The sequence below is a fragment of the Dama dama genome, chromosome 12, assembly GCF_033118175.1.
Source record: "Dama dama isolate Ldn47 chromosome 12, ASM3311817v1, whole genome shotgun sequence".
NCBI lineage: Eukaryota > Metazoa > Chordata > Mammalia > Artiodactyla > Cervidae > Dama > Dama dama.
The window spans coordinates 55,238,831-55,265,846 of record NC_083692.1 but is presented as its reverse complement, the minus strand read 5'-3'; the positions used below and the strand labels follow the sequence as shown (position 1 = coordinate 55,265,846).

General features: G+C 42.3%; 1 protein-coding gene across 1 annotated transcript in view; it reads right to left on the bottom strand.

Annotated features, from left to right (window-relative positions):
• RAB8B (RAB8B, member RAS oncogene family) overlaps positions 1-26,363 on the bottom strand; it is a 67,732-nt gene extending 41,369 nt beyond the window's left edge. The window contains exon 1 of the mRNA XM_061157322.1: positions 26,172-26,363. Coding sequence (XP_061013305.1) covers positions 26,172-26,295 — 124 coding nt within the window. The 5' untranslated portion in view covers positions 26,296-26,363. The remainder of the gene's footprint in view (positions 1-26,171) is intronic.
• Between the last annotated feature and the right edge of the window lie 653 nt (positions 26,364-27,016).

The window sequence follows — 27,016 nt, the reverse complement described above, 5'->3', positions numbered from 1 at the left end:
GGGAAAGGAAGACCTGGTGAACTTAAGAGTGAAATATGCTAGCAAGTCAGGAGCCAAGCTTCCAAAAGGAAGTCTGTCACTGAGTCAGCGATGCTGCCAAGCTCTAAGCCAGAGCAGTACCAATATAGCTCAAGGGTAGCCACTGACACGGTGACTCCAAGGTTTTTGCTTATACCACTTCCACCATGGTACCAGCCTCCAGCATGGTACTCACTGGACATTCTGGTTAGTTATTTATAATCCCTTCACCCAGAGTAGATGGTAAGCACCTCAGGGTGCCTTTTTAGCTCCTGAGTCTCTACAATTACCCACCTTAAAATACATGGCCTCACCCAATATATCTAACCCTACTTTTCACAGCGCCTCAGTACATACCCTCAGAAATGCTTCCCTCATGTTGCCTTCTGATATTCCCTGTCTTTCCAGGATTCCCCTGCCATCTGGAACATTCTCCATCCTTCCCCTTGGAATCCTGACAGTGACTTAAGTAGCCCAGTAACTCCACTTCCTCTATCCTCCAGATATCTGGGTCAACTCTGCTCACTCTCGACCCTAAATTTCTATACCAAATTTAGAATACCATTAGTGGTGGCATTTAATTATTCTTGTTGCTTCATATGGTAAGTTTTACCTTCCCGATTAGATTTAGGCAGAGCATCTGGCACAGTATGCAGCTGATTAACTAGGTGCTCAATACATGTTCAAAGGGATGAAGGGAAGTGAAGCTTCATCTTTTACAAGCTACTTTCTTTGTAACCTTCCCTCCTGTTTGCCAAGAACATCATAGGCACTCAATAAATACATATTGACTCTGATTAATCACTTCTACTTCTGAAAACAATCAGGTTGACCTATTTCCAAAGTGATCCTACTGGAATGCATCTTAATGCCTAACAAATTAAGCTATATATTTGGATAACTTTAGGGAGGGAAGAAAGGAAGGAAGGAAGGGAGGAAGGGAGGGAGGGAGGGAGGAAGGAAGAAGGGGAAAAAAGAGAGGGAGGGAGGGAAGGCACACAAACACTAAATTATTGAGAAAAGAACAAATCAAAAACACAGTACTCAGCACACATAAAACAGAGATGTCTTTTCTTTTTAGAATGAAGAAAAGACAGTAACACAGCCTCTTCTAGAGAAACAGAATTGAATTAAAAGTTCTGTTACCTTTAATTTAAGGTTCCTTTAGTTTAAGGTTCCTTTAATTTAAGGTTAATTTAATTTAACCTGATAGGCTTAGGAATCTAGATGATTTTTAAAAACATACATGAAATGAGATAAAAATTCTGTAGGTATATTAGGAGAACCAATATAACACCCGGGTTGGGAGGAGGAGTGGAAACTGAATATTTCATATAGGGAAGTTTCACTTCCTTCAGAAGCCATAATTTTCTTAAAACTTTGGCAACAACCACAAAACCATATGTTGTAGACATCTCTGCCATGTGGAACCTTTTGCCATTGCTCCAACAACTAGAATGGTTGTTTTTCCCTAAGTGGACTTAGAGAGAGAGAAAGCAGAAAAACAAAAAAAGGAGACAGACAATAGGTTTATTACCCAAACTAGGTTTATTATCTTACAGAAACACATTAAGTCAAACTAGCAGTGGAAGCCTTCCATCAACAAAAGCCTGAGAGTTAAAAAGTCTAGTTTTCTTTCAAACACACAAAAATAATTTATTCAATTAAATACAGTCTTCATGTTGCTGCTGTTGTTGTTGAGTGGCTCAGTCATGTCCAGCTCTTTGCGACCCCATCAATGGAGGCACACCAGGCTTCCCTGTACTTCACTATCTTCTGAGTTTGCTCAAACTCATGTCCATTGAGTTGATGATGCCATCCTCTGTTGCCCCCTTCTCCTCTTGCCCTCAATCCTTCCTAGGATCAGGGTCTTTTCCAATGAGTGGGCTCTTCGCATCAGGCGGCCAAAGGATTAGAGCTTCAGCATCAGTCCTTCCAATGAATCACGGTTGATTTCCTTTAGGATTGACTGGTTTGACCTCCTTGCTGTCCAAGAGACTCTCAAGGGTCTTCTCCAACACTACAATTTGAAAGCGTCAATTCTTATGCGCTGAGCCTTTTTTACGGTCCAGCTCTCACATCCATACAGGACTACTGGAAAAACCATAGCTTTGATTATATGGACCTTTGTTGGCAAAGTGATGTCTCTGTGTTTTAATATGCTAAGTTTGTCATAGCTTTTCTTCCAAGGAACAAGCATCTTTTAATTTCATGGGTTCAGTCATCATTGTCCACAGTTATTTTGGAGCCCAAGAAAATAAAATCTGCCACCATTTCTACTTTTTCTCCATCTATTTGCCATGGAGTGATGGGACCGGATGCCATAATCTTAGCTATACATATATATATTCTTTTCCATTATGGTTTGTCATATGTTATTGAATATACTTTGCTGTGCTATACAGTTGGAACTTGTCATTTACCCATCCTATATATAATAGTTTGCCTCTGCTAATCCCAAACTCCCATTCCTTTCCTCCCCTACCCCGCACCACAATCCTGTTCTCTATTATCTGTGAGTCTGTTTTGTTTAGTAGGTATGTTGATTTGCATCATATTTTAGATTCTACATAGGTAAACACTGGGGTTGCAGGCATCCTTTTGAACTATGTTTTTCTCTGGACCTATGCCCAGGAGTGGGACTGCTGGATCATACGGTAGCTTTACTTTTAGTTTTTTAAGGAACCTCCAGACTATCCTCCATAGTGGCTTCACCAATTTCATTCCCACCAACAATGTAGGAGGGTTTCCTTTTCTCCACATCCTCTCCAGCACTTGTTTGTTTGTAGACTTTTAATGATGGGCATTCTGACTGGTGTGAGGTAATAGCTCATTACAGTTTTGATTTGCATTTCTCTAATAATAAGAGCTGTTGAACATCTATCTTTTCATGTGTCTAATGGCCACCTGTATATCTTCTCTGGAGGAATGTCTATTTAGGTCTTCTACCCATTTTTCTATTGGGTGGTTTTGTTTTGTTTTGTTGTTGTTGAGTTGTATGAGCTGTTTGCATATTTTACAAACAATATAATTTCTTTTCTATTCTTACGTTCTGGTCTAGTCTCTTCACCTTTGTCCAAAGAAAAAAACAAAGGGAGATTGGCCTGGACACACTAAACTGACTCCATGACCCAATAATGGGCTGCAATCCACAATGAAAAACATTGGCTTAAAGAACATTCTGGAAGTCAACCAAAGGTCACATGCTATTTCTTTCTTTTCTAAAATTCCTTTGCTGATAAGGAAAAGCCACTCCAGCTTCACTTCTTAACAAGAGAGAGAGAAAGGGAAAAAATGACAACTTCAGGGCCCAGCATACAGTAAGCACTAAAATATTTGTTAAATTTAAGAAGTCATTAAAAAGTCTACATGTATGTTTTTTGTGTTTTGGGTAAAGTTAACAGAGAGGAGTAGGGTGAAGAAGACTTAAAGAAGACAAAGGAGAATTCCAATGCCAGAAATGCTGCCTGGGTAACGTGCCCAATTTTTTGAGCAAGACAAGCCAGAGTTCCTGCTTCCTCACTACCTGAGATGCCTTGATTCACTGGCCCAAGGCCAAGAAGCAAAAGAGAAGAAGTCCCTTTAAAAAAGGGTACAAGAATTCAACAGGGTTCGATAATTTACCTTATTACAAATTAATAAAATGGAACTATATTTTTTAAAGGAGAAAATAATTGCCTGCAAAATCAAGGATTTAAACTTCACTTTAAATCAGTCCAGAATGGCTACAGTACAAATTGTACCAGAGAATAAAATGTAGCCAAACAAAATGAGCATCAGATTAGGTCGCCCTGTATAATGGAGTCATTATTAAGTAATATCCCTCAAGATAACTCTCCTGAGACTCCTCCCCCTTCAACATATAATGATGCTGACAGTTATAGTGGGATAGGCTATCATTAATAAAAACAGCTCACATTTCTCAAGAGCCCACTTAGCGCCAGGCTCTGTGCTAGGAACTTAATACGCCTTACCACTAGTCTCAACATGAGCCTTCATGAGGGCTACTGTCCCTGTTTACACAAGAGGAAACCTAGGTCCAGATGGAGAGGACAGAGGTCAAAATCAGAGTAGAGGAGGGATGAGCCTGAGAGAGGAAGGACCCTGGGACTCAATTATGCAGACATTAGTCTTCAACTTCCAAACTCCCTGGGCCCCTGTTGGTGGTCTGGGACCACTATGGCATTTGGTCCCAAACAGGGACAGTAAGTATGTGGCCCATGTGGAATGGGGAAGCAACTCAGAATCCTACAGAGACTGCAGACACCTGATTCTACGCTGATGAGGCAGAAGGTATGAGGACATGGGCGCTCTAGAGACCCTCCTTCAATTGTAAAGACTTTAGTAAACAAGAAAAAGAAATACTATATATGTATCTCATAGAGAATGTGTTTTTCTTTAGAAAAAAGTATGCAGTGTTTAAGTTAGGAGGGGGGGAAAAAAATGGAAACGTGAACTCTCAAAAGCAGAAACTGGAATCTTGATGGTTACATAAGAAAAGAGAAATGAACTGCTGCTGAAATTGGAGGCAGGAGATCCCCGCCCTGGTCACGTCCATTGTCAAATGCACAAGCTTTGGAACGTGTTAGAAACCGAGCACACCCATTTCCAAGGAATTCAACACCATCACAGAATTTTTTTTCCAAACTACATTAAACAGACCCTTTACCTCCCACACTGTTAAGGCTTTGAAAGGAATAGCCAATTTGAATTTTTAAGCACTGAAAATGTCTACATTATTCAAAACTGATGGGCAGAATGAAGCTACGTTTGTTTTGTTCCTGAGAGCAGATATGAGAGGGATAGACGGAAAATGCAGAATGTTATTTGGAAGACAATTTACTCATTTTAAGTTTCAATACTCATAAACAAATGCGGTTGGAAAGAGAACTCATGTTAAGAATTCCCCTTAATCAGAGGAAGAGTGTTTGGTTTCCTCATTTTTTTTTTAACGTCCTTATAATAACTTAAGCTTTTGTCATCATTTTAAAAATGAAAGCTGCTTTATCTGTGGCCATAATGCACAGCCTAATGAATTTAAAAGAGGAACACATTAGTTTTAAGCATAAGTACAAGTGGCTAAATGAACAAGAAATTCTTCAGGCAGTACACTGGCTTTTCTGGGCATGTGGCACTATGTGGTGGACAAAGATTTACCATGTACCGATCCATTGATTGAAGTCATATTATGATTGCTCCCCTAACTTGACCTCTGTCTCCCTTCCCATACCCCACCTCCATACATATCCACCTCCATACATATCCACCCCACCTCCATACATATCCATATTGGGGTAGTGAAATAGTGCCTCGTAGACATTTATCCTTCAAATTTTATTGGAAGAAAGATGTTAGAAAGCAATTATCTAGTATAACTCAGGTACAATTTCAGGTACGAGAGAAACGAAAATTAATTTAATCTGTGTTGAGGTTGGAATTATCCCTAGTTTTGAAGAGAGATTAGTCAGAACCTAGAGTTTCCTTCTGTTTCCAAAGGGAAGGGAGGAAGGGAAGAAGGAAGGGAGGGAGGGAAGGAGGGAAGGGGGAAGACTTTGACACTAAAACATGTTTTATGTTTCTGCCAAAGTCTTATAAAAACCTAACATGAACCTCACAGTTAACTACTGACAGTGGCATGTGCTTTTAATTATATTCTGAAAATAGGCAAGCAAGCAAGGCAAAATTTTATCACAGTTCTCATTTACATTTATCATTTGCTCACTACGGGAATAGATAATCACATACAGACATCTGTGGATGATTATACATGAAGATAGGCCTTTCAGGATTAAGTGTGAGAGTTTCAGTGTGTTTCTCTCTATTCATACACCAGTTGTGAGGCAATTCACTAGAGCTGTCTCAGTGGATAGGGCAACACACGGGGAAGTCCAGAGACCCTTACCCCGCCATGTATAGAAATTCTATAGTCATTTCCCTGATCCACACCCTACCTCCTTCCCACAGTAAAGTTCAGAGGTGACTTTCCTTTCCCCTAGCTGTTTATAAGAATCACTGGGTCCTTTTCAACACTTTCCTTCATAAGGGGTTCTCTATTTTTTGCTCGAGTCAAAGGTGATGCCAGATTATCACTACAGTATCTTGGCTCTTCTGATCCCCAATCAGAATTTCCCCTCCCCTGGTTGAAAGTGACATTTTCTAGCACAAAAAAATTTCCAAGCAAAATGAAGTTATGAGTAGAATGAGTCACAGCTGAACATGAACTGAAACAGCAAACGTGCTGGTGAAATCCCTCCCTTAAAAGCTATCTGTAAAAATGATAAACACGGTAGCCAATGCAACAACCAGGGTATCAAGTTCATGTCGCTGTCTGTTTTTTGCTGGGAACTAGCTCAGCGTGCTCTGCTTGCCCTGCACCAAGGATATGCCAACTCAGAAGGCAGGACCACAATGCACCATCCAAGGAAGACAGGACTCCATGCGACGTGGAACAATCAATTAGGGGTGTTTCATTTTCAGATCTGATATATAAGAGATGCTATCTCAGTCACTATGTGGCAAGACTAAGGAAAATGTGGGTGCCTGGCAAAAAAATCCAGCAAAGCTATATGTGGATTTAACCGGAAGTTAATTTTGAACTCTGCCATACTCACTTTTACTTTTAACAAGGTATATTTATTTAAAGGAAGTATTTGCTAAATACAGTATCAAGATCCCTTATATAAAGAAAATGTCAAACTAAGAATCTCTCCAAAACCTTACACATTCTTTCCTGTCAAATGGCCCTCATCATTAAAGTATGACAGGGTTAAATAAGCCTGTCCCTGAGAGACACAGGGAGTGAATGCAACCTGGAGCAGAACAGTTATAACAGACAATAATCTCCCAAACTCCCAGCACGTAAAGCGGCAAGAATCCACTCAACTTGGCTGTAGTTTTAGGAACATCTGTGAAGCATTTCCCCCTAATCCCAGTGATTCCTCTACTTGTGATCTACCAACAATATTCTATCATTTGTTCCCCTGTCAGAAAAGTTAGGCCAGAAAAGCCAAAAGAGATTTTAATGTAAAACACTTAAGCCAATGAGGGTGGAGCTGATCATTCACTTTTATCCTGGCCTTTGTGGATAAGACACACATCTCAAGTAAGGTACAGAACCCTCCCCAAACTCTATTTCTGCTTTGATCTTGTGATGTTGCAAGAACTCCAAAGTGTCACTCTGCAGTGGTTATCTTTCAGCAAAAAAGAAAAAGTTCCTTGGGACGAGTTAAGTCCCAGCTCTTCAAAGCTAATCAGAACCACATCACGCACCACTGTTTAGAACACTGCTTATGACATTAAGCTTTCCTTCTCTTCAAGAGACAATTCAATTTCTTGTCTTCTATTTACCCGCCAGTCACTCATAACACAAAAGTAGCCTCCAGTTTAGAAAAAGAAGGCCAAGAACTACCCACAGCTGTAGGCACCACCGCTGCCATCACTATTCACTGCCCTCGCCATCTCTTTTTCAGTAGAAAAGACAAGACAGAAGAGGCAGTGGCTTCCTCTTCCTTCTCCTTTCAGGGTCTTCCATGTTAGAAACCCACCATTGTCCCCAAGGCCAAATTGATGTCAGTGCTTCCGTGGAAAAAGTTGAAAAACTGCTCCATCACAAGAGGTCAAGAACCCCCAGGTGAGGGACTTTCTTGGTGGTCCAGTGATTAAGACATTGAGCTTCCACTGCAGAGGGCATGCGTTCAATCCTTGGTCAGGGTGGTCAGGGAACTAACAGACCAGATGCCACGTGTCATGACCAGAAAAGAGGGCGGGAGGGGCGGCGGGGAGGGGGAAGGAACTTTGCACAGATGGTTGCCTCAGGCATGTATACTAGGAGGCCCAGTTGTGAAACTACCTGTCTTATCTCCCAGCCAGGCTTGCTTTCCCACAATCCACATTCAGTAACAGAAGATCTGGTGGGACAGGGCAGGCACAGGCAAAGTGGGAAGAAAAACCGAGTTCATTAAAAAAAAAAAATTTTTTTTTTGTTGTTTAAGGAAGAATAAAAGTGACATGCCTGTATCTAGTTCAAAGATAGCTTTTTCATAGATATAGAGAAAGCGTCCTTATCCAGATCAGGCCAATGTTCACAGGGTGCCGACAGCTCTAGGGAAAGCCAGAGAGAAAGAGAGTGCAGTCTTATCACCTGCGGGAAAGAAGACTTTTCAGGGCCTCTTCTTGTCAAAATGAAATAAAAATCAGTGTTCCAAGAAGTTCCACAGAAAAAGGCCAAATGAAACGTTTAATTTCTTGACCACCTCAACCACAGCGGACCTTACCCACCCATCCCCATCCCCCGCCCGGAGCTATCTGGGGTTGCAGTCTAAGATTGTTTTATCTTTAAAAGATAAACAGATCATCATTCCTAACATATTTTAGTAAGCGACTGTAATTCTAATTTCAGAACTGTCAGAAGAAAAATTCTAAACTAGTGCCTTTAGAGGTCCCCTACCTCCTAAGATGGAGAAGGAAATGGCAACCCACTCCAGTACTCTTGCCTGGAAAATTCCATGGACAGAGGAGCCTTGTAGCTACAGTCAATGGAGTCGCAAAGAGGCGGACATGACTGAGCAACTTCACTTCACTACCTCCAAAGATGAGCTTTACTTAATCATTTCATCAGTATCACCCTGGTCTTTCAGCTCAACTTTTCCAAGCATCAAATATGTGCCGAATAGAATGTCTGGCAAATGCAAAGAACACAAAGATAAAACAAGCTTCTGCCTCAAAGAAAGCTTTCGTGAGGGTGGGGAGTTGGGAAAATAGAGAAGGAAGCCGGCTCTACTTTGAACACAGGGAGAACATGGGAAATGCCATGCAGAAGTCCAAAGTACTACAGGGAATAAAGTACCACTGAGGAAAGAGAAAGCATCTTCCAATGCGGAAAGATGGCTCTGACAACAGAATGAAAGTAACATTTGAGGGGAATCAAGAAGGAAAGAGTCTGATGTCAACAGGCAGAATGAGGGGTGTTCATGGAACCATCTGTTCTGATAGAACAGTCATTCTGAGACTCTTGAATTTTGTGAATTAGTAAAATCTCCGGCAGCGGGGAGCAGGGGGTTGCAGGGGCAGGAGGGGACACAGGGAGAAAGGATGAAAGAGTAGTGGTGGTAAGAATGAAAGAAGTTTAAAAGACGGAATATACTAAGCTAGGAATTCTGTATTCCATAAAATTTGCTTGGGCAGAACACTGGCTAGAAAGGTTTTTCTGCCCCCTGGAGAAACAAAATAGCCAGAATTCGACTGACTGTATTTCTTTATTTAATTTTTCAAAGGATAATGAGATAAATAATGACTATCTATTAGTACCATCATTTTATAAGTAAAGGAGCATTTTCATTCCAAAACTGCAGGAACCACTTCATCTCAGAAACGTAAAAATGCCATTCCTTCTCATGAAAGTAAAGTGCTAGATGCTCAGTCATGTTCAACTTGGCGATCCCATGGACTATAGCCCACCAGGCTCCTCCATCCATGGGATTCTCCAGGCAAGAATACTGGATTGGGTAGCCATTCTTTTCTCCAGGGGAATCTTCTCAACCCAGGGACTGAACCCAGGTCTCCCACACTGCAGGCAGTTTCTTCACTGTCTGAGCCACCAGGGAAGCCCTCTCATGGAAGGGTAGCTGGTAACCTCACTGCTCAGGTGGAAATTCAGTCACTGCCCACTGTTTAATAGGAGTCCGTGGGTTAAGAATCTAGGACTCCAAAAAGGAGATGAAGGAAATGAAGATGAAGCCACAATGCAAGGGTTTGGAATGGCAGACTGAGGAAGATATATTCAATTAGACAAAGTGAAAGATAAGACTTTCCAGGGGAGGAATAAGGGATTAACATGATGTATAATCAGAGCTGTGTTCCACAGTTCACTGTTCAAAGTGCATGAGATGGAACGGAGCGGGTGGATGGGGCTGGGCCCAACTGAAGTGCTCAGGCCACCCAGGAGGAGAATGCAAAGTTCAGGTGAGAGGCACTGTGGGCCTAAAGCAGGGTACTGGAAGAATGGAAAGGATTTAGCAACAAATTATACGAGGAAAAGAACAAAGAGATTTCCAGATTTTTGAACCTAGGTAAATGAAAAAAAATATGAAAGTGGTGTTAACAGATAAATGAAAATTCACGAAGGGTACTAGCTAAGAAGAGGAAATTAATTCATGTTGTGGTGAAGGGCAGGAGTTTGGGAAAGAAGTTTGGGAAAGGCTGGGGACACAAGACAGGACACTGGAGAGTCAGACGTGGAAGGTTTGGGGGCAAGCTTACCTGCTTCATCACTTGTGGATGTCTGAGCCCTCGCTATATGCCAGGCACTGTACTAGGTGCCAGAGATACACTGAAGACCAGCAGACCTGGGACCTGCACTCACAGAATCACACAGGTGGGTGATTACTAACTGCATTAGAACGTCTAGTTTCCGAAAAAGGGAAAAAAAAAAACAAAAAAAAAAAAAACCCAGAACAGATACTTGGAAAATGACTTCAATTAAAAGGCAAAATGAGACTACCCATGGAACCAGAAGGCAGTTAGAACAGTAGGAAACGAACTGGAGCAGACAATTCCTGGAAGTCGGTGCAGGAAGAGTTTCAAGAAGCAAGTAATAAGCAGTGCCAAGGGCTGTTAAGAGGCCAAGGGGGACGAGGATTGGGCAAAGGCCACTGACCTGTTCAGTGAGAACAGGACCCCCTGAGTGCAGTGTTGAAGCAGGTGGGGCAGGATTTCCAAGGGTTAATGAGTGAGGAGATGGTAGGAAAGCGCAAGTGACAAGACTTCTCTTTCAAGAAGTTAAACAACAAGAAAGGTGACGTGAGGAAGTGAATTTAAGGGATGTCTTTATCAAAATGGTGATTTCAACAGGATTAATGGCAGAACAGAAAGGGCCAGCAGAGCCAGAGAAAGAGGAGAGAGAAGACATGAGAGGAAGATGACTGCCGGAGCCCGGCCCAGGAGAGTGGAAAGGTATTCCACCAAAGACACCAACCAGGACTTCCCTGGTGGTTAAGGGTTAAGACTGCGTTTCCGGTGCACAGGGCGCCAGTTCAGTCACTGGCTGGGGAACTAAGATCCTGCATGCTGTGCAGTGCGGCCAAAAGAAAGAAAAGAAAAGAAAGAGTGTCAACCAACAGGTCAACACCAGCTCCTTGGAGAGAAGGGAAAAGGAAACAAGGGAAGATGAAACGATCTGGAAATTCAGATGGCAAGAAAGGATGTTGGCAAAGGTCTTGTTAGCCATGGGTCTTTGCTGGAAAAATATGGGGAAAGAGGAGACATTTGCTGCGATCTGAGTGAGACACAAACAGCTGGAGAGTGCTACTGACCACCAACTGTACATTCAGGCTACAAACATTTAAGCAGGGCCCTCCACGCACCAGAAACTGTGAATTTACAAGTGGGCATAAGTGAAGTCAGCAGGCATTTATTACTACAAGCAAATACTCTAGGCAAAAGAGAAACAGATTGATTTTATCACTCTCATATCTAGAAAAAGATCATAAGCAATTAACAGGTGATAATTACATATCCTTTGAAGATTATGTATGTGCTAATGGATGAGATTTCACTATTACAGGAGCCCCAAATCCATTCCTCAGAAGGAAATAGATGGTGTTAGTCCATTTATCCCACAGACACCGCATGCCTGAACATCAGACAAATGAGTTCTGAAGAGGTAAGTCATGGTTCCTGTCTTCCAGAAGGTCACCATCACGTGGGATGTCCTGAAAGCTTCTGCATGCTCACAATTTTGGCACGTCTGAGTGCTCAGAACATTAGCTGAGCCAACCCTCACAATTTTTATGCTTCATTAGGAGGTAAGACTGGCTAACTGAACATTTTTAACACGAAACTTTTCTGGGCACAACATGACTTTAGGGAATGGACTGGACCAGAAAGCGACAGAGCATGGCTGTTCAGCGCCATTAAACCCCAAGATGGAACTCAACCTTAGAACTACTGCAGCTTTAAAAATTACAAATTATGTGTATCATTTCCCTGCACATGGCCCTGCATATGTACTTTCAACTACAATATCAGAAAAAATGCTCTCCTTACCTCAGCCCTTGAGGCTCTTTGTGATCTGGTCTCTGTCACCTCCTGTACCATCCTTGAATATGTGTGCAAGTGTGTATATATACACACACACATATATAAATGCTTAAAAATACTTTTAAACTAGAGAAGAGCATCTTACCTCACCTTCTTGGCCTAAGTAAGCACTGTACAAAGCCAAACCCAATTTTGGCTTTATTCCTACCATGTACAAGTAATCATTTAGTATGTGGTAGGAAACGGGTTAAAAGGGAGGAAGATCACGCTTTATGCTCATCCTGACACATTTAGTTCCCTAATCCTCTTGCAGAGATAGTTTAATGATTAAAAAGAAACTAATAGCATGTATTGATACTGTGAAAATATCATTAATGACTTTTGATTATTAGGTAAAGAAAAGCCTATTAACTAACTTTCAGGTTGGGTAATTTACTCCATTAAAATCAGCTATGGTGTTTCAAGATTTAATGTATTGTTCAAATTCATGTATGCAAACAAACTCATTAAAATTCAGGACCTCACTTAGAAACTCACTGCATTTAAAATTCAGGGCCCTAACAGAGGACACTGAGCTCAAATATTAAAATTGAAACATTTGTCCTTCCTAGACAGGGCATTCAACATTGATTTTATTTATATTTTCACCAGAAGGAAGAATTCAATATGCCTGAGAGTTTGCAGCAGCTAGAAGGCTCTGAAGAATTCGCACCTTATATCATCACATTAACATCCTGCACCCAAGGCCAAGGGCTGTCTTGGACACCTCCTTATGCCAGGTGAGACATAAGGACCTTCACTTTGGGAATGAGTTTAAAGAAACGGTTCCCATTTGAGCTTAGTTAAACGCATACAGTCCTAAACTTTAAAGCACATCCCATTAAGTAACCAATATGTTTCCACTCATATTTTTTATGTAACGTATTCTTATAGGTGCTTCTTAAGTTACCTGGGAAAAACCAAACTCTCACCATTTACTGAGCCTGGCTGCATGTGTAGTCCTGTGTTAAATGCTTCCCTCCAGTACACTTCATTAAACCATCCCACGATAGTTCTCTGCAGAAGAGGAGACAGGGACCAAGGAGGTTTAAAGGATGTGATGACGTCACCCAGCTGGTAAGGAGCAGCCCCACCATGCGTCTTGCACCACATCAACTCCTTGTGTGTGTTACTTGCTCAGTCGTGTCCAACTCCTGCAACCCCACAGACTGTAGCCCACCAGGCTCCTCTGTCCATGGGGATTCTCCAGGCAAGAATATTGGAGTGGGTTGCCATTTCCTTCTCCAGGAGATCTTCCCAACCCAGGAATCGAACCTGGGTCTCCCGCACTGCAGGCAGATTCTTTACTATCTGAGCCACCAGGCGTAGCTAATCTTTTTCTCTTTCAATATTTCTGAGTCATTGATGGGGCAGAAACGCTTAGGGCTTAAAACCACAGACTCTGGAGCCAAATGGCCAGGATTCAAATCCAAGTTCGTTCTACCACTTATGAGTTCTGTGACCCTGAGATGTTCTTCAACATTTGCGCCTCAATTATCTCATTTGGAAAAATGGAAATAATAACAATGTACCTGAGAGGCTGTTATGAAAATTAAATGGATCAACCCATGAAAAATGTTAATTCATGTAAAATGCCTAAAACTGTACCTGATATAAACACTCAGTAAATATTAGCTTTTTTTTTTTTTTTTAATATTAGCTCTTATTAATTAAAAGCAAGTGTTGTAACACTGAAACCCCCATGGATCACCAAGGTTCTCAAAGCTGTGTGGACCTACCTTCAATGAACTCACATTGAGTTCACCCACACAGTCACACACACATGCCTTTCTGTGACTCCCATGTGCCAAAGGTAGTATGCACACAACAATGCATTTCGTTCTCGAAATAAAACATAACAAAATTCTTGCAGTATTCTTCCTTTATCAATAAGGAAAATGGTTAAATAATTCACTCAAAGCTCTCAACAGGAATTAGCAGAATCAGGATTTGAATTTGAGTCTCTGTCTCAAAAGTCCAAGTTCTTTTTTACCTATTCAGTTTTTACATCTGTTTTTACCATTTTGTGAGTAAAAGTGGTGAGTGAGTCCACTGTCACCACTTAGGATCAGAGTTTTGGAAGGGACTATAGAGTGAATCTAGAACAACATTCCCTGTTTGCTTATGGAGAAAAAAGGAAGCCTGGGAGGCTGGCTGCTGACTTGCCCTACGTCACATAAAGAATGCCACTGCCACAGTGCCATGTTGCCATTTTTTCCTCTCAGATGCTGGTGGCCCACCTCTAGGAGGCCCCCAGCCCTGCTCTAAAGCAAGAATGCAAATGCTAAGTTTGGATCCAGGGGCTCCCTCCCCAGTGAGGCAAGTTCAGCATTTTAGCAAACGGGACTTTGTAATAACTAGCTTCATTGCTTGTACCTTTCCACTTTCTGGCTCAACAACAGTGTTCTAGAGATCCAGGGTCAGGAAACAAATCAGGTGTTAGACTGGTCTACAATGTCACCGTGAATCTGAGGAAAACTGCCAAACACAGCTTTACAAACAAAATCCAGAGCAGAGCCAATTTCACTCTGGAAAAAAAGGAAAGGAGAGGCTAACGTAAAGTTTAAATTTAATGTGTCAAAGGAAGGAAGCTCACAATTAAAGCAGCAGTTCCTAGCACTCTAAGTCTAGCTGAGACCAACAACATGCGTACAAGTATAACAAACCATTGGCCCCATGTGGAGAAGCAATGCTGAGATTTCCGATATAATTAGCTTCCTTTCCACAAAAGACTTGGATTCATAGTTAAACTCTGTCTCCTCCTGCCCCGGTTCTGCTGTGTATTTGATTGCTTCCTATGGGACTGGGTTGGGAAGCCAGGAGACAATCCGAAACCAGAGTCCGCTGACCTTCCACGGCCAGCAAGCAACACGCTGCGTGTTTGCATTAGCTGTTACTGGGCCTTATCCAGGGAAAGGCTGATTTCATCCCTCTACTCAACACACTTCTCAAGGGTTTGCTGGTCAGTTTACACAGTTCTTTTTTTTTTTTAGTAGAAATTCAAGAACATTTATTATACATATCACAATGGAATATTACTCAGTTATAAAAAGGAATGCATTTGAGTCAGTTCTGAGTCTAGGTTCATTCATCTTAGAGCCTATTATACAGAGTGAAGTGTGTCAGAAAGAGAGAGACAAATACTGTATATTAACACATATGTATGGAATATAGAAAGATGGTACTGACGATCTTACATGCAGTGCAGCAAAGGTGACATAGATGTAAAGAACAGACTTTTGGACTCAGTGGGAAAAGGAGAGAATGTGATGATTTGAGAAAATAACATTAAAACATGTATGCTGCTACTACTGCTGCTAAGTCGCTTCAGTCGTGTCTGACTCTGTGCAACCCCATAGACGGCAGCCCACCAGGCTCCTCTGTCCCTGGGATTCTCCAGGCAAGAATACTGGAGTGGGTTGCCATTTCCTTCTCCAAGTTTACACAGTTCTTACAGACCACTGGAAGTGACCGCTACTATGGGCCAAGTGCCAGAGCACTGAGTCCCATGGAAAATTTCAGGACCCATTTTGAGAGGAGCAGGTTGTTGTGGACAGATTGTGGTTCAGAACTGAGTTCAAGGCTCAAGTCTTGGCTCCTCTACCTACTTAGCTGATGGATCAAGAGTCTATCACTCTCTCAGAACCGTACCTTCCTCGTCTAGAACATGAAGACAATCTCTGTCCATAGACATGATTACTGAGGAGTTTAAACAGGGATGTTAGTGGAAGTGCTCTATAAATGGTAAAGTGCCAAAGAAGGGAAGGGGCAACCAAGGATGTCTACTGATCTCCTCACTGGTCTCCCTGTAGAAAATCTCCAATGACTCCCATTGCTCTCAGGATAAAGTCCAGACTCCTGAACAGGTTCAAAGTCCCTTCACAACCTGCCCTCTGATTACCCTTCAAGTTGACCCCATGCCACATGCCCATCTATTGAGGAAGAGCTCCTTCAGGGGTTGTCTCCCTGACATCTGCAGGTGAGAGCCCCTTCTCCTGACACTCCAAATTCGACCCAACTAAGGCCTCCTGAGGTTCTGATCTTAACCTCCACATCATTCTCTCCTAGACGCCCTCCCCTCTCTCTCCTCGACTCTGTCCTGACATCCCACATTAACCCCTCTGAAGCCCTTTTCATCACTGTGTTCAAATTGCCTGGACACTTGCTATTCTTTCTCTTCTCAATATTTTGTGGACTGAAAAATGCTGCTTACTGAACAAATAAAATTATTGAAAATGACTCGGTATCTGATATTAGTAGCCTACTAATAAATCATTACAGTTCCCAACCCCAGCTTCTCCTTTTTACAGATAAAAACAAAGGCAAAAAAACAAAAAACAAACCCACTAGTGTCTACCTGCAAAAAGAAAGAAAGTGAAGTCGCTCAGTCGGGTCCGACTCTTTTCGACTCCATGGACTGTAGCCCACCAGGCTCCTCCATCCATGGAATTTTCTAGGCAAGAATAATGGAGTGGGTTGCCATTTCCTTCTCCAGGGGATCTTCCTGACCCAACTTCCCCACAATCATTAACTAAGGAAAAGTCCTTTTTTCTTTATAGACACTACTTAATTTCATAGACTCACAGAACGCTGCAGCCAGAGAGATTCTCAAGACCCCTGAAGCCTGGACTTTCCTTTCACAATGAGAAAATAGACCTGGGCTAATCTCCTTAGGAAGGACCTGTACCACCACTGACTGGAAACATGCACCATCGTTTTTCAGAGCACTGTATATGTAGTAAACCATATTAATGAGATCCCAACATAAAATAAAATATAATGATGTTTATCCAAATTGAAGGCTGAAGGGCTAAGACAGAGACACACCTCTGACTTTATATATATATATATTTTATACATACATATTTTATATATTATATATATATTTTTATATATGTTTTATATATATATGTTTTTACATTTCATTGTTATGGAATTTGTGGATGTAAAAGAAATTATTTCACTTGTTTCAGTACTTTTTCATGCTTCTATAAGACTGGAAGTTTTCAAAACAATAGTAAGTAGACAAAGGAAATGCACTTACTAAAATGATTCTGCTTGTGGACAAAGTCCTAATCTGTTCATTATGGGTTATGACTGAGACAAGCACCCAGTTCCCTGACCAGGGATCGAACCCTGGCTCCCTGTACTGGGAGAGCAGTGTCTTAGCCACTGGACCACCAGGGAAGTCCCCCAGAAATGAACTCTTACAATTCAACTTTTAAGTACAACACACTATATTTCGTGTATGTTAGAAACTGTCCTTCTACTTTATACATCAGGAAAGTATCTACAAATTATTAAAATAACTACTGCCAGGTTCTCCCCCCAAATATACAAAATTACAAAGTCAAGTGGGGAAATCATGATTTTTTTATTATTTAGTTTTAAACACTATAAGAAAGCAATGCAGTCAAAAGTTACCGTATTTTAGGCAGAAATTTCTCACTTCTCACCCAATAATTTACTCCAATTTACAAAAGCAAAAGAGGCTGAACAAGTAGCCAAAGTGATATAGGAGGAGGGTAGAACGCTGTTTTCATCTTTCTCTCCCCTATTCAGACCCCTCTCCCCAAATCCTGATAGGGTTGACGTGTTAATGGAGAGTGAAATGAGAAAGTGGTCTGAATCATTTCAAAAATGGAATAGTTAACTTTCAATAAAGAATTGTTTTCCATGCCATCTCAAGATTTTATTCAGAGACCTTGAGATAAAAAAATTCCTTGTTGAAAACCATAAACAGCTATCCCATTCAAATTCATAAATAACAAACAAATTACAGTAGGGTCAGTCACTGACATCTCACAATGTACACACTTTTTTTTCTTAGTGGATTTTTTGGATGAGATTAGAATATTTTGCAATACCTATTCCAGCTAAGAAAATATTGCATAGGGTCATAAGAAATGAACTTTTCGGGGGGACCATGCTGGGATCTTATTAATAGTTCCCCAATCAGGGGTCAAATCTGTGGAGTCCTAACCACTGGACAATGAGGGAATTTCCAGAAATGAACGTTTTTTTTAAAAACATTTATTTATTTATTTGTTTCGTTGCACCGGGTGTTTTGTTAGTTGCAACATGCAGGATCTTTAGTTGGGGGATGTGAACCCTTAGTTGCAGCATGTGAGACCTAGTTCCCTGACCAGGGATTCAACTCTGGCCCCCTGCACTGGAAGAGCAGAGTCATGGCCACTGGACCACCATGGAAGTCCCCCAGAAAGGAACTCTTATAATTAAACTTTTAAGTAGCTCACTCTATATTTCATGTCAAAACTTGATCATGTATGTTAGAGACTGGCCTTCTATTTTATACATCAGGAAAGTATCTATTAATTATTAAAATAACTAGCCAAGTCCTCCCGCCAAATATGCAAAACTGCAATGTGAAGTGGGGAAATCACGCCAGTCCTGACTTTGCCAGCAGAAAACTGTGAAACACTACATATTGCGTAAGACTTTGTGGTTGGTTTCTATCGTGATGAGGTAGAATTCCATACCCTACTGGGCTTCCGCAAAGTGCTCTCAAGTCCCGCAATGCCGTCAAGAGACTGCGAGCAGTACTGTCACCCAGCCTGTCATGGTGACAGTAAGCCTAATCTGACGAACATGGGGACCTGCAGAGCTTTCACACTTCCTCCCGGGAGCCAAGAATTAAAATTCTGGGCCCAGGAAGATGAGAGCTCTGTGGAAAATGTCCAAATGTTCAGCAACAGGTAAACACCAGAGTGCGTAATTAAACTGATGCTGAATGCTACAGATTAAGCCAGCAAGAAAATATTTTGTCACAGTCAAGGAACAGGGCGGCTGTAAGAACTGTTTCTGAGTTGTCTCCATCACTTTATGTGCTTTGCTAAGGAAGTCCTGAGTAACTAAGTAACTTAAAAAAAAAATAGCGCAGACATTTCTTCCTCTGAAGACAATCAGGCACCTATTTCCTTTAAGGTACTTTATAATTCAATGCAAAATAAGAAGAATCCAAAATTTAAAAGTGAACAAAGGAGAAGGACACATCTCCAGACACAATATATCCAGCCATCACTGATGGATACTATTTTAATACTGAAATTTAGCCCCAACACATTGGAAAGCAAATACTACCTATTCACTTCAGAAAAAACAAAACAAAACCAAAAACACTCATCAGTTCCAAGGATACAGTCTGACAGACTGGGCCCAGTGACATCCTCTATCAATATACATGGCAGAGCAAAACTATCAACGAAATGCTTCTTTTATAACATGGTGGGGGGCGGGGGGGAGGAAACAGCAAATGTGTAGGATGTTGCCACCCACTCTCTCCATCCCCTGCCCACGACTCACGTCAGGAATTTGTCACAGTCCTCGGTCTTGCTGAGCTCAGACAGGACCTGAGAACTCTATACAACACAGCATGCCAGGAGGCAGCTACCAACTCAGCACTGGCATTCAGGCTGAAGCCCATTTCACCCCAGCTCTGTACAGTCTTCAACCTACTATAACCGAAATACTGAAACCAATCTTCAGAGAAAGCCACTTGGTGACAGTTTCAAGACTCCCCCAAACCCTTCATTTAAGCCAAAAAAGGGGTATTTTTCCATTTTATGTAATTACTAAAGGATAGTAAGAGCAGAAAACATAACTGCAAACATTAGTTTTCCTCTAGACATGAAGCTGTTCCACTGAGATACGCAAGCAGTTCTATGTAATAAATGTTTATATTCATCTTTTTCAAAATAGCGTTTGTCTTTATTCAGCCCAGAGGCCCAGCCCAGTTCCAATCCACTCACTATGCTGTCAGGCAAACCAGTGCTGGGCAGAACACAAACACAAACACAGCTCCATCTGCTAATTAAAACTGGGCATGAAGCTGTTAACAGGCATCTGTTGCATTGTTTGCAGCTAATGGGCAAAGACAAAGCTGAAATGGCTCTTCTAAAGCAAACCCAGTGATTTCACTCATTTTCTATTTGGTATTTATGTTAGTGGGGGGTTGGAAGCACGGTGTTAAACAGCTTATTATGGAGACTGGAAGACAAGTGATATATCTTTCGGAGTCTAAAATATCCCTTTAAAACTGATTATAGAAAGACAGCATTTGACAGAGGGAGAAATAGTGTTAGGAATTCAAATTAAGCACTTTTAATCTCATCTCTGACATCAGCTAATTATCTAGAATACTATGAAAGATAATGACTAAAATTCAAGCAACGCTGTATGGCTCATATAGTGCTTTATAATTCATCCATCCAGCCATTCACTCATCCAGTTGATCAGTCATTTAATAGAGGCCTTGGAGACTTAAAAAGTGAGTAAGATTTGATTCTTGCCCTAGGGAACACAGAGCATCCCTGAGAAGTTGGCATAGTATTAATATACTCTAGTATAGATAAAGGAACTAAGGCCCAAGAAGGACAACCAAGTCATTAAAGACAAGAGAAGTAGGAATAGCAGATGTCATGACATGAACCCCGATTTGACTCCAGACCTATTGCTCTTAATTCACTGTGCAATCTTCCTAACACCAAACACCGACCAAGCCACTTCACTGGCTACTTACATCTCAGGAGCTCCATATCATGCTATGTTCCACGATATTACTCACCATCTAACATCGAGTTCCCCATTCCCCACTCCCACCCTCTTCTCATCCCACTGTGAAAACTCTTTCCTGCACATCTTTCCCACGTGGCAATTCTAACACACACAAGAGCTCATCTCCAGAACGGTCCTGTGTCCAGGCAGGCAGACCTGACCTAGAGCCAGTCAGCCTCAGGCCATGTCGGCAGCTCCCAGGTCTCCCAATTCTGGTTCCATGTTTCTTCTCAGATTCAGTTATGAGCTTCCATTAAAATATCAACTGCTAAATTTTTCCCTGTCTTCAAAGACCAGACATTTTCCACTTAGGCAATATCCAAACCTATTTCCCTCCAGCATTTCTCAAGAGGATCCAAACAGTTTCAGTGCTGTTGCCAAGAGAACCTCCTCCCTGGTTTGCTGCCATGCAGAACAGCTGGCGAAGCTCTTTGTTAAAGTACACATATTCTTAAGACATGTCCAAGTCTGTCTCCAAGACTCAGTTTCCTATGTTAATTTGTTGAATGGCTTTTTGCATTCAGTAGAATACTAACTGAGGAGACGAGTTTAACCCTTCATGATCAGGTATTACACTCTTGAAACAGTGTCATTTTCAAAGCTATCACTTAGGTGGGAAGTCTACTGACACTCTGAAAGAACACAATGACACTAAACTAAGGTTTTACAGACAAAATGTTCAACTTGAAATTGCCTGAAAGTGTTCCTTGCTCAGTTGTGTCTGACTCTTTACGACCCCATGGACTACAAGCCTGCCAGGCTCCTTCCTCTGTCTATGGAATTCTCCAAGCAAGAATACTGGACTGAGGCCATTCCCTCCTCCAGGGGATCTTCCCGGCCCAGGGATTGAACCCACATCTCCTGCACTGCAGGCAGATTCTTCACTGTCTGAGCCACCAGGGAAGCCCTGAAGTTGCCTGGCCCTTGAATATTTTTGTTTGAGAGGTTGAAATCAAGCAAAACAATGATGAAAATCAAAATCAACTTGTACTACATATTTGGATTATGCTCAGCCAAATGCTGATATCATCTTGGATAAAAATGTAAATATGACAGTTTGTTTTTCGGTCAATAAGTCTTGATAAAAGTTTTGAATTGCTACCAACCAAAAACAGTATTTAATTGCAAGCTGGGGTCGGCAAACTCTTTCTGTGAAAGAACAGTTAGTAAATATTTTTAAGCTTTGTGGGACACATATGGTGTCTCCTTCATATTTCGTGTTTTGTGTTCATTTTTAATAACCCTTTAAAAATGTGAAACCATTCTTTGCTTGTGGACCGCACAAAAACAGGCAGGAGGCTACATTTGGCCTGTGGGCCATAGTCTATCAACCCCTAAACAGAGAAAGTGTATCCAAGAAAAAAATGCCAGGGAATAAATTGTCTAAAAGCACTCTGATGGGACTAGACTGCAATTACCAGTACACTATTAATACAATGTCATTAGTTACTTTGCACATGGAAGGAATTTTAATGGCAGGATGCACTTTGATTCCCTAACCTGAAACAACAGACATAGAAAGAAAGGGCAAAGGACAGTTAAAACATGCTGAGTTAGCCCACATAGACTTCTACAGGACTCTGAGTTGTTGTATTAGCACTTACTGTTTCCCTGAAGAGATACAACTGATCCAAACGGGAACACTTTAACTTTCCTCACATATAAGCAAATGTGCAAAACTGAATTCCTCCCTGGAAAAGATGGTAATTTGAATTTACAGCGGTGATCACGCTGATCAGAAACAGCAGCAGCTCAACTATGAGAAGCAATCCAGACTTGGGTTTGAGGTTTCACTAGAGATGCTTCTACAAGCATCTGATCAGCTGCATGATCTTGACAGCATCAACCTAAGCTTGGTTTTCTTATTTATAAAACTGGGGCACGGATATCATGTAGATAATTTCTAAGGCTCTTTATGCTGTTCAACTATGACTATACTAAATAATAAAACCACTCAGGAAATACCCTAACAGGAAGAGGGGGCTGGGCAGGGGAGAGACGGTAAAGGGAAGAAGCTGAGACTGTCCTGTTAGAAGACAGGGCTGTGTTTTCTCTGTTTTCCCAGCATCAGGTTCCGCACAGGCCATTCCAAGATGTCCCTCTGCCTTCGTATCAATATTAAAATGTACCCACATCCCATAGGCAATATAATTCAGAGAGACTGCATTACTGGTTCTTAGTTGTCTTCATGGCACATTTTACATACATTTAATTAACCGTTGATAATGATTATGCAATCCATGGGGTCACAAAGAGTCCAACATGACTTAGAGACTGAACAACAACAAAATGATTATGTAAGGGGCTTGAGGAGCCAATCAAAATTTCTTTTTCAGTTCTTAAACATCTGAATTGAATGCAGGTTGGTTGTTGGTTCTAGGCACTGAACCTACAACTTCAAATGGATAAAACATCTCTACTCTATAGTTAAATATTATCTGACTGATACGTGAAGATTCCCAGCAAGTCAGTTGAAAGAAGCATACCCTCCACCACCCCCAAGAGCAGAAAGGAAATGAGGGGAGCCAGGATATCAGAGAAGATACTAGAACCTTAGATACATGAAAGAAGAAAGTATCTGTGAGACAACTGTATCTATAATCAAAATGACTGTCTCCTTCCTTTCATGAAGGCAGAATCCCTATCAAAATAGGGTTGAGAGGTGGCAGATGTCCTTTTCTAAAACTACCTAAATTTTAATAAAGCAAATTAAGACAGTAAATGTAACTCCATGGGAAGAAACAGCTATTTATACATATCTCCCGAAACACACAACACACACACACACAAACCCCAGGTATTAAGAAACAGGTCGTTCCTGTGACGTAGACCTTATCAAGTTTTGTCAGCAATCATGTGGCAAATCTTTTCCAAACCCAGTCAGAGAAGCCCTGGAAACTTCCATGCTGAGGTGCCTCAAGAAATAATTGTGACTGGGAGGAGGTGGACCACTAACGCTCCCTTCAGCAACTTCAGACCACCTGGAAACCGGGGTGAAGACTGGGGGCATGGATACTTCTGCTAGAGATGCAGACCCTTTCAAGCCTATGTTTGTGGTCAATGTGTGTGGAACATTTCACTAGAATGATGTTAACATTCACCTTATTTTCCTAACTTAACTTCAACTCCAAAGCATTAGGTTGCAGGTAACGTATTTTTTGTGCTGTTTGAAGGCACTGGGCTACCACTTCCTGTCAGAGCTCTTGGGGCTAAAAAAGAGGCATGGGATTTCCCCTCCTCCAAGTCAACTGAAGACACAGCTCAGAGCCTCTTTTTACCACATCTACTCCATAGAAAATGCAAAGGCCAACATCATACATAAGATTCACCCCTTTAACGCCTCCCTCCAGGTCTAAACTTTTTCAGGATGCTCACTTTCCTGCAACCCTCCACAAAACCAAATTTCAATCATTAAAAAAAAAAAAAATTCACGCAAGAAAGATTGTACTCCTTCAGAATAAAAAGTAATTTTTCAAAGCCACTATTGTAAAAGGAAGCAGACACCCTCACAGAAAAAGTGGGACAAAAATTAAGACCAAAAAAAGAGGAAACTAATAAAACTGTTACAAACAAGCAAAAGTCATTTAAGGAGCTTAACAGAAACAGCCTCAATGAGATGTAGTCACTTTCCATGCAGGAGGATGCTTCGGAGAGGTTCACTCACAGAATGGATCAAAGGCGACCTGCTTGACTCGTTAGAGACTGTCCTTTACCTTCCGGGCTTCAGTGTGCACTCAACAATGAAAAAACGGTGATTTGGGGTTTTGACATGAGAACCAGCATCAAAAATTAACACCTTTTGGTGGCTACAACAGCTCCCACCAAATCTCTTAAGAATACACTTGAGACATGACATTTAAAATCTGCTTCCTCAGAAAAGAAAAAGTCCCACTCACGAATGACTGCCAAGAACTTGCAACTCAAACTTCCCTAAGTCCAGACATCATAACACCCAGGAGGTTTCAGGCCACTCAATCCATAAGATGCCAGAACAAACAAACCATAGCTTTTCCCAGTGCTTATACCCCAATACTCTTCTTTTATAAGTGATAAATTATCCTTAAAACATAACTCATTACCATAGCACTAGCCCCCCTAATAATCCCAGCAATTCATGATGAAATATGCTGTTAGAACCATTTGAAAGATGCTTAAGTGAGCTGCTATGAGAAGCCATAACATCACCCAGACAACCAAGAGCTAAGATTCTTAAGGTGCTTAATTAACTGCAGCTATGATGTTAAGGTCACTTGTACAGGCAGCTTAAAACTAGCTCTGATTTGCTCTTCTTCAGTTTAGATTAAGTCTGAGATCTTGTTACCTGAACACAGTCTTCCAAAAGTAGGAAGGACAGCTCCCAGCCAAGAGCAGAAAAATCAGAATCAACTGAAAGTAATTGGGGGGTACATTGCATGTTCTGATTCGTTTAGCAAGTAATAATTAAAACGAAAAGGAAAATACATAGAAAGCAGGCAGAATGTAAGATCAATTTCCCAGCTGAGAATTACTAAACCTTCAAGGCTAAGAATTTTAAAAATTGAGACGTGCTGCTTTGCAGGAGAGAGTAAACCATATTTTCCTGATCATACCATTCCAAAAGTCACCAACCCTCCCAACGGCCATTAACACTCCCAGAACAATTTAATGCTCCATAGACAGTATCTCATTATTAGTCACTTTTTGCTCTTTCTCCTGCACTTGATCCACAGGGAGTAAAGAAAGACAAATGGTAACCAGTACTCCCAGTAACTGGAGAAAGTTCTACTTTCCATTTCCTCTCCCTTTCCCATCTTCTCTCTTCTCTGCCCCACCTCTTTACCGTATATTTTGCTTTTCCTTTCCATTTCACACCCAGCTCTCCTTTACTTTTTCCAAGTATCCTCATTTCGTTCTTGGGTCCCCTTAACTCATCTACCTTTTCCTACAATTTCCTCATGGCATCTCTGACCAGACTTCTTGCAGCCAGGGTCCCTCTCATCCCTCAGCTCTCACTCACTCTTTCCTCCGAATTCCTTTCGGATTCTTGGGCTCTCCTCTACCTTGTCCCTTGCGTCCTCTGTCAACTGAGGACCTCCACGGACCTCCCATTCCCACTCCCCCAACCCTTCGTTTCCCCCTTCCATTTCCTTCCTCTTTGAATCCATTTCACACCCACTATCCCCTTCTCTTTCTCTGTGAGCGTTCCTGTGTGCCCCGACTCCGTCCCTCTAAGCCCCCTCCCTGTCACACCCCCAGCCCTCCCATTTCCCCCAATACCCCTAGTCCTTGTTCTTCTGGTTCCTCCTCCCCCTCTGCCCCCAAGTTCCTCCTTTCAACCCTCTCAGCCCCACGTCCTCCCCGCCTCTCTCTCTCACGCCTTCACCCTTCCCCACTGTCCTCGCCGCCCAGCTGTCCCCGGGGTCCCCTCCCTGGGGCTCCCACGTCCTCCCACCGCTCTCTCCCGGCCCCCTCGCACCCGCCCCCCATTTCTCACTCCCAGTCCCCGGCCGCAGTCCCTCCCTCACCGATGGTGGAGATGAAGGTGGTGTTGAAGGCGTCTTCGGAAAAGCGGAATAGCAGGCAGGTCTTGCCCACCCCAGAGTCGCCGATCAGCAGCAGCTTGAACAGATAATCATACGTCTTCGCCATCTTCTCGCTCCGGCCCTCTGACCGGGGAGCCAGAAGAGCGGCGGAGAGAGGCGGGGAGGGGGCCGCGGGCGAGGGGGCGTGCCCGCCCAGCCGCTGCTCGCCCCGCCCCTTACCCCGCCCCCTTCACCGGAGAAGGCCTGCGCGCCCCGCCCCACGTGGCCAATCCACGGGGGTTTCGTAATCACCGCCGGCGCCCCAGTGTTTTATGGGACTCGTAGTTCTTGTGAGGCGCTTCGGGCGTGCCTTGGGCGGCTGTCCCCGCGGCCCCAGAGGATAAAAGAGGATCCTCTCTAAGCTGGCTGACCCGGCATTAGGCGTTTCCTCTGCAGCTAGGCAGGGAGGCCGGGCTTCCAACTCTGCGTGTTGCGCCACCGGAACTTAACTTCGTCGTTTCTTTGTGTGCGGGCGCTTTCAAATGCAGGACCTTGAAGGCTGAGTCCGCGGTTCCCGCATCTCTTCCACCGCGCCCCGGAGCTGAGATGCTTTCTTTCCTTCATGCTGCTGTGGCGCTGCCTGTGGATTATCTGCAGAGTGCCTTATCTGGCTTCTCCAGTTCCTGTCCAGCACTACGTCTAAGCCCCCTCCCCTCCCTCAACCCCTCAGTTACCAAGCTTAAAAAGAATGATTGCCTTTCTCACTTGAATCCACTCCTATTCTCTTCTCCAAATCTCCAGAGCAGAGCTAAATATAGTGGGTATTTTAAAGGATCTACTGTGGAGAC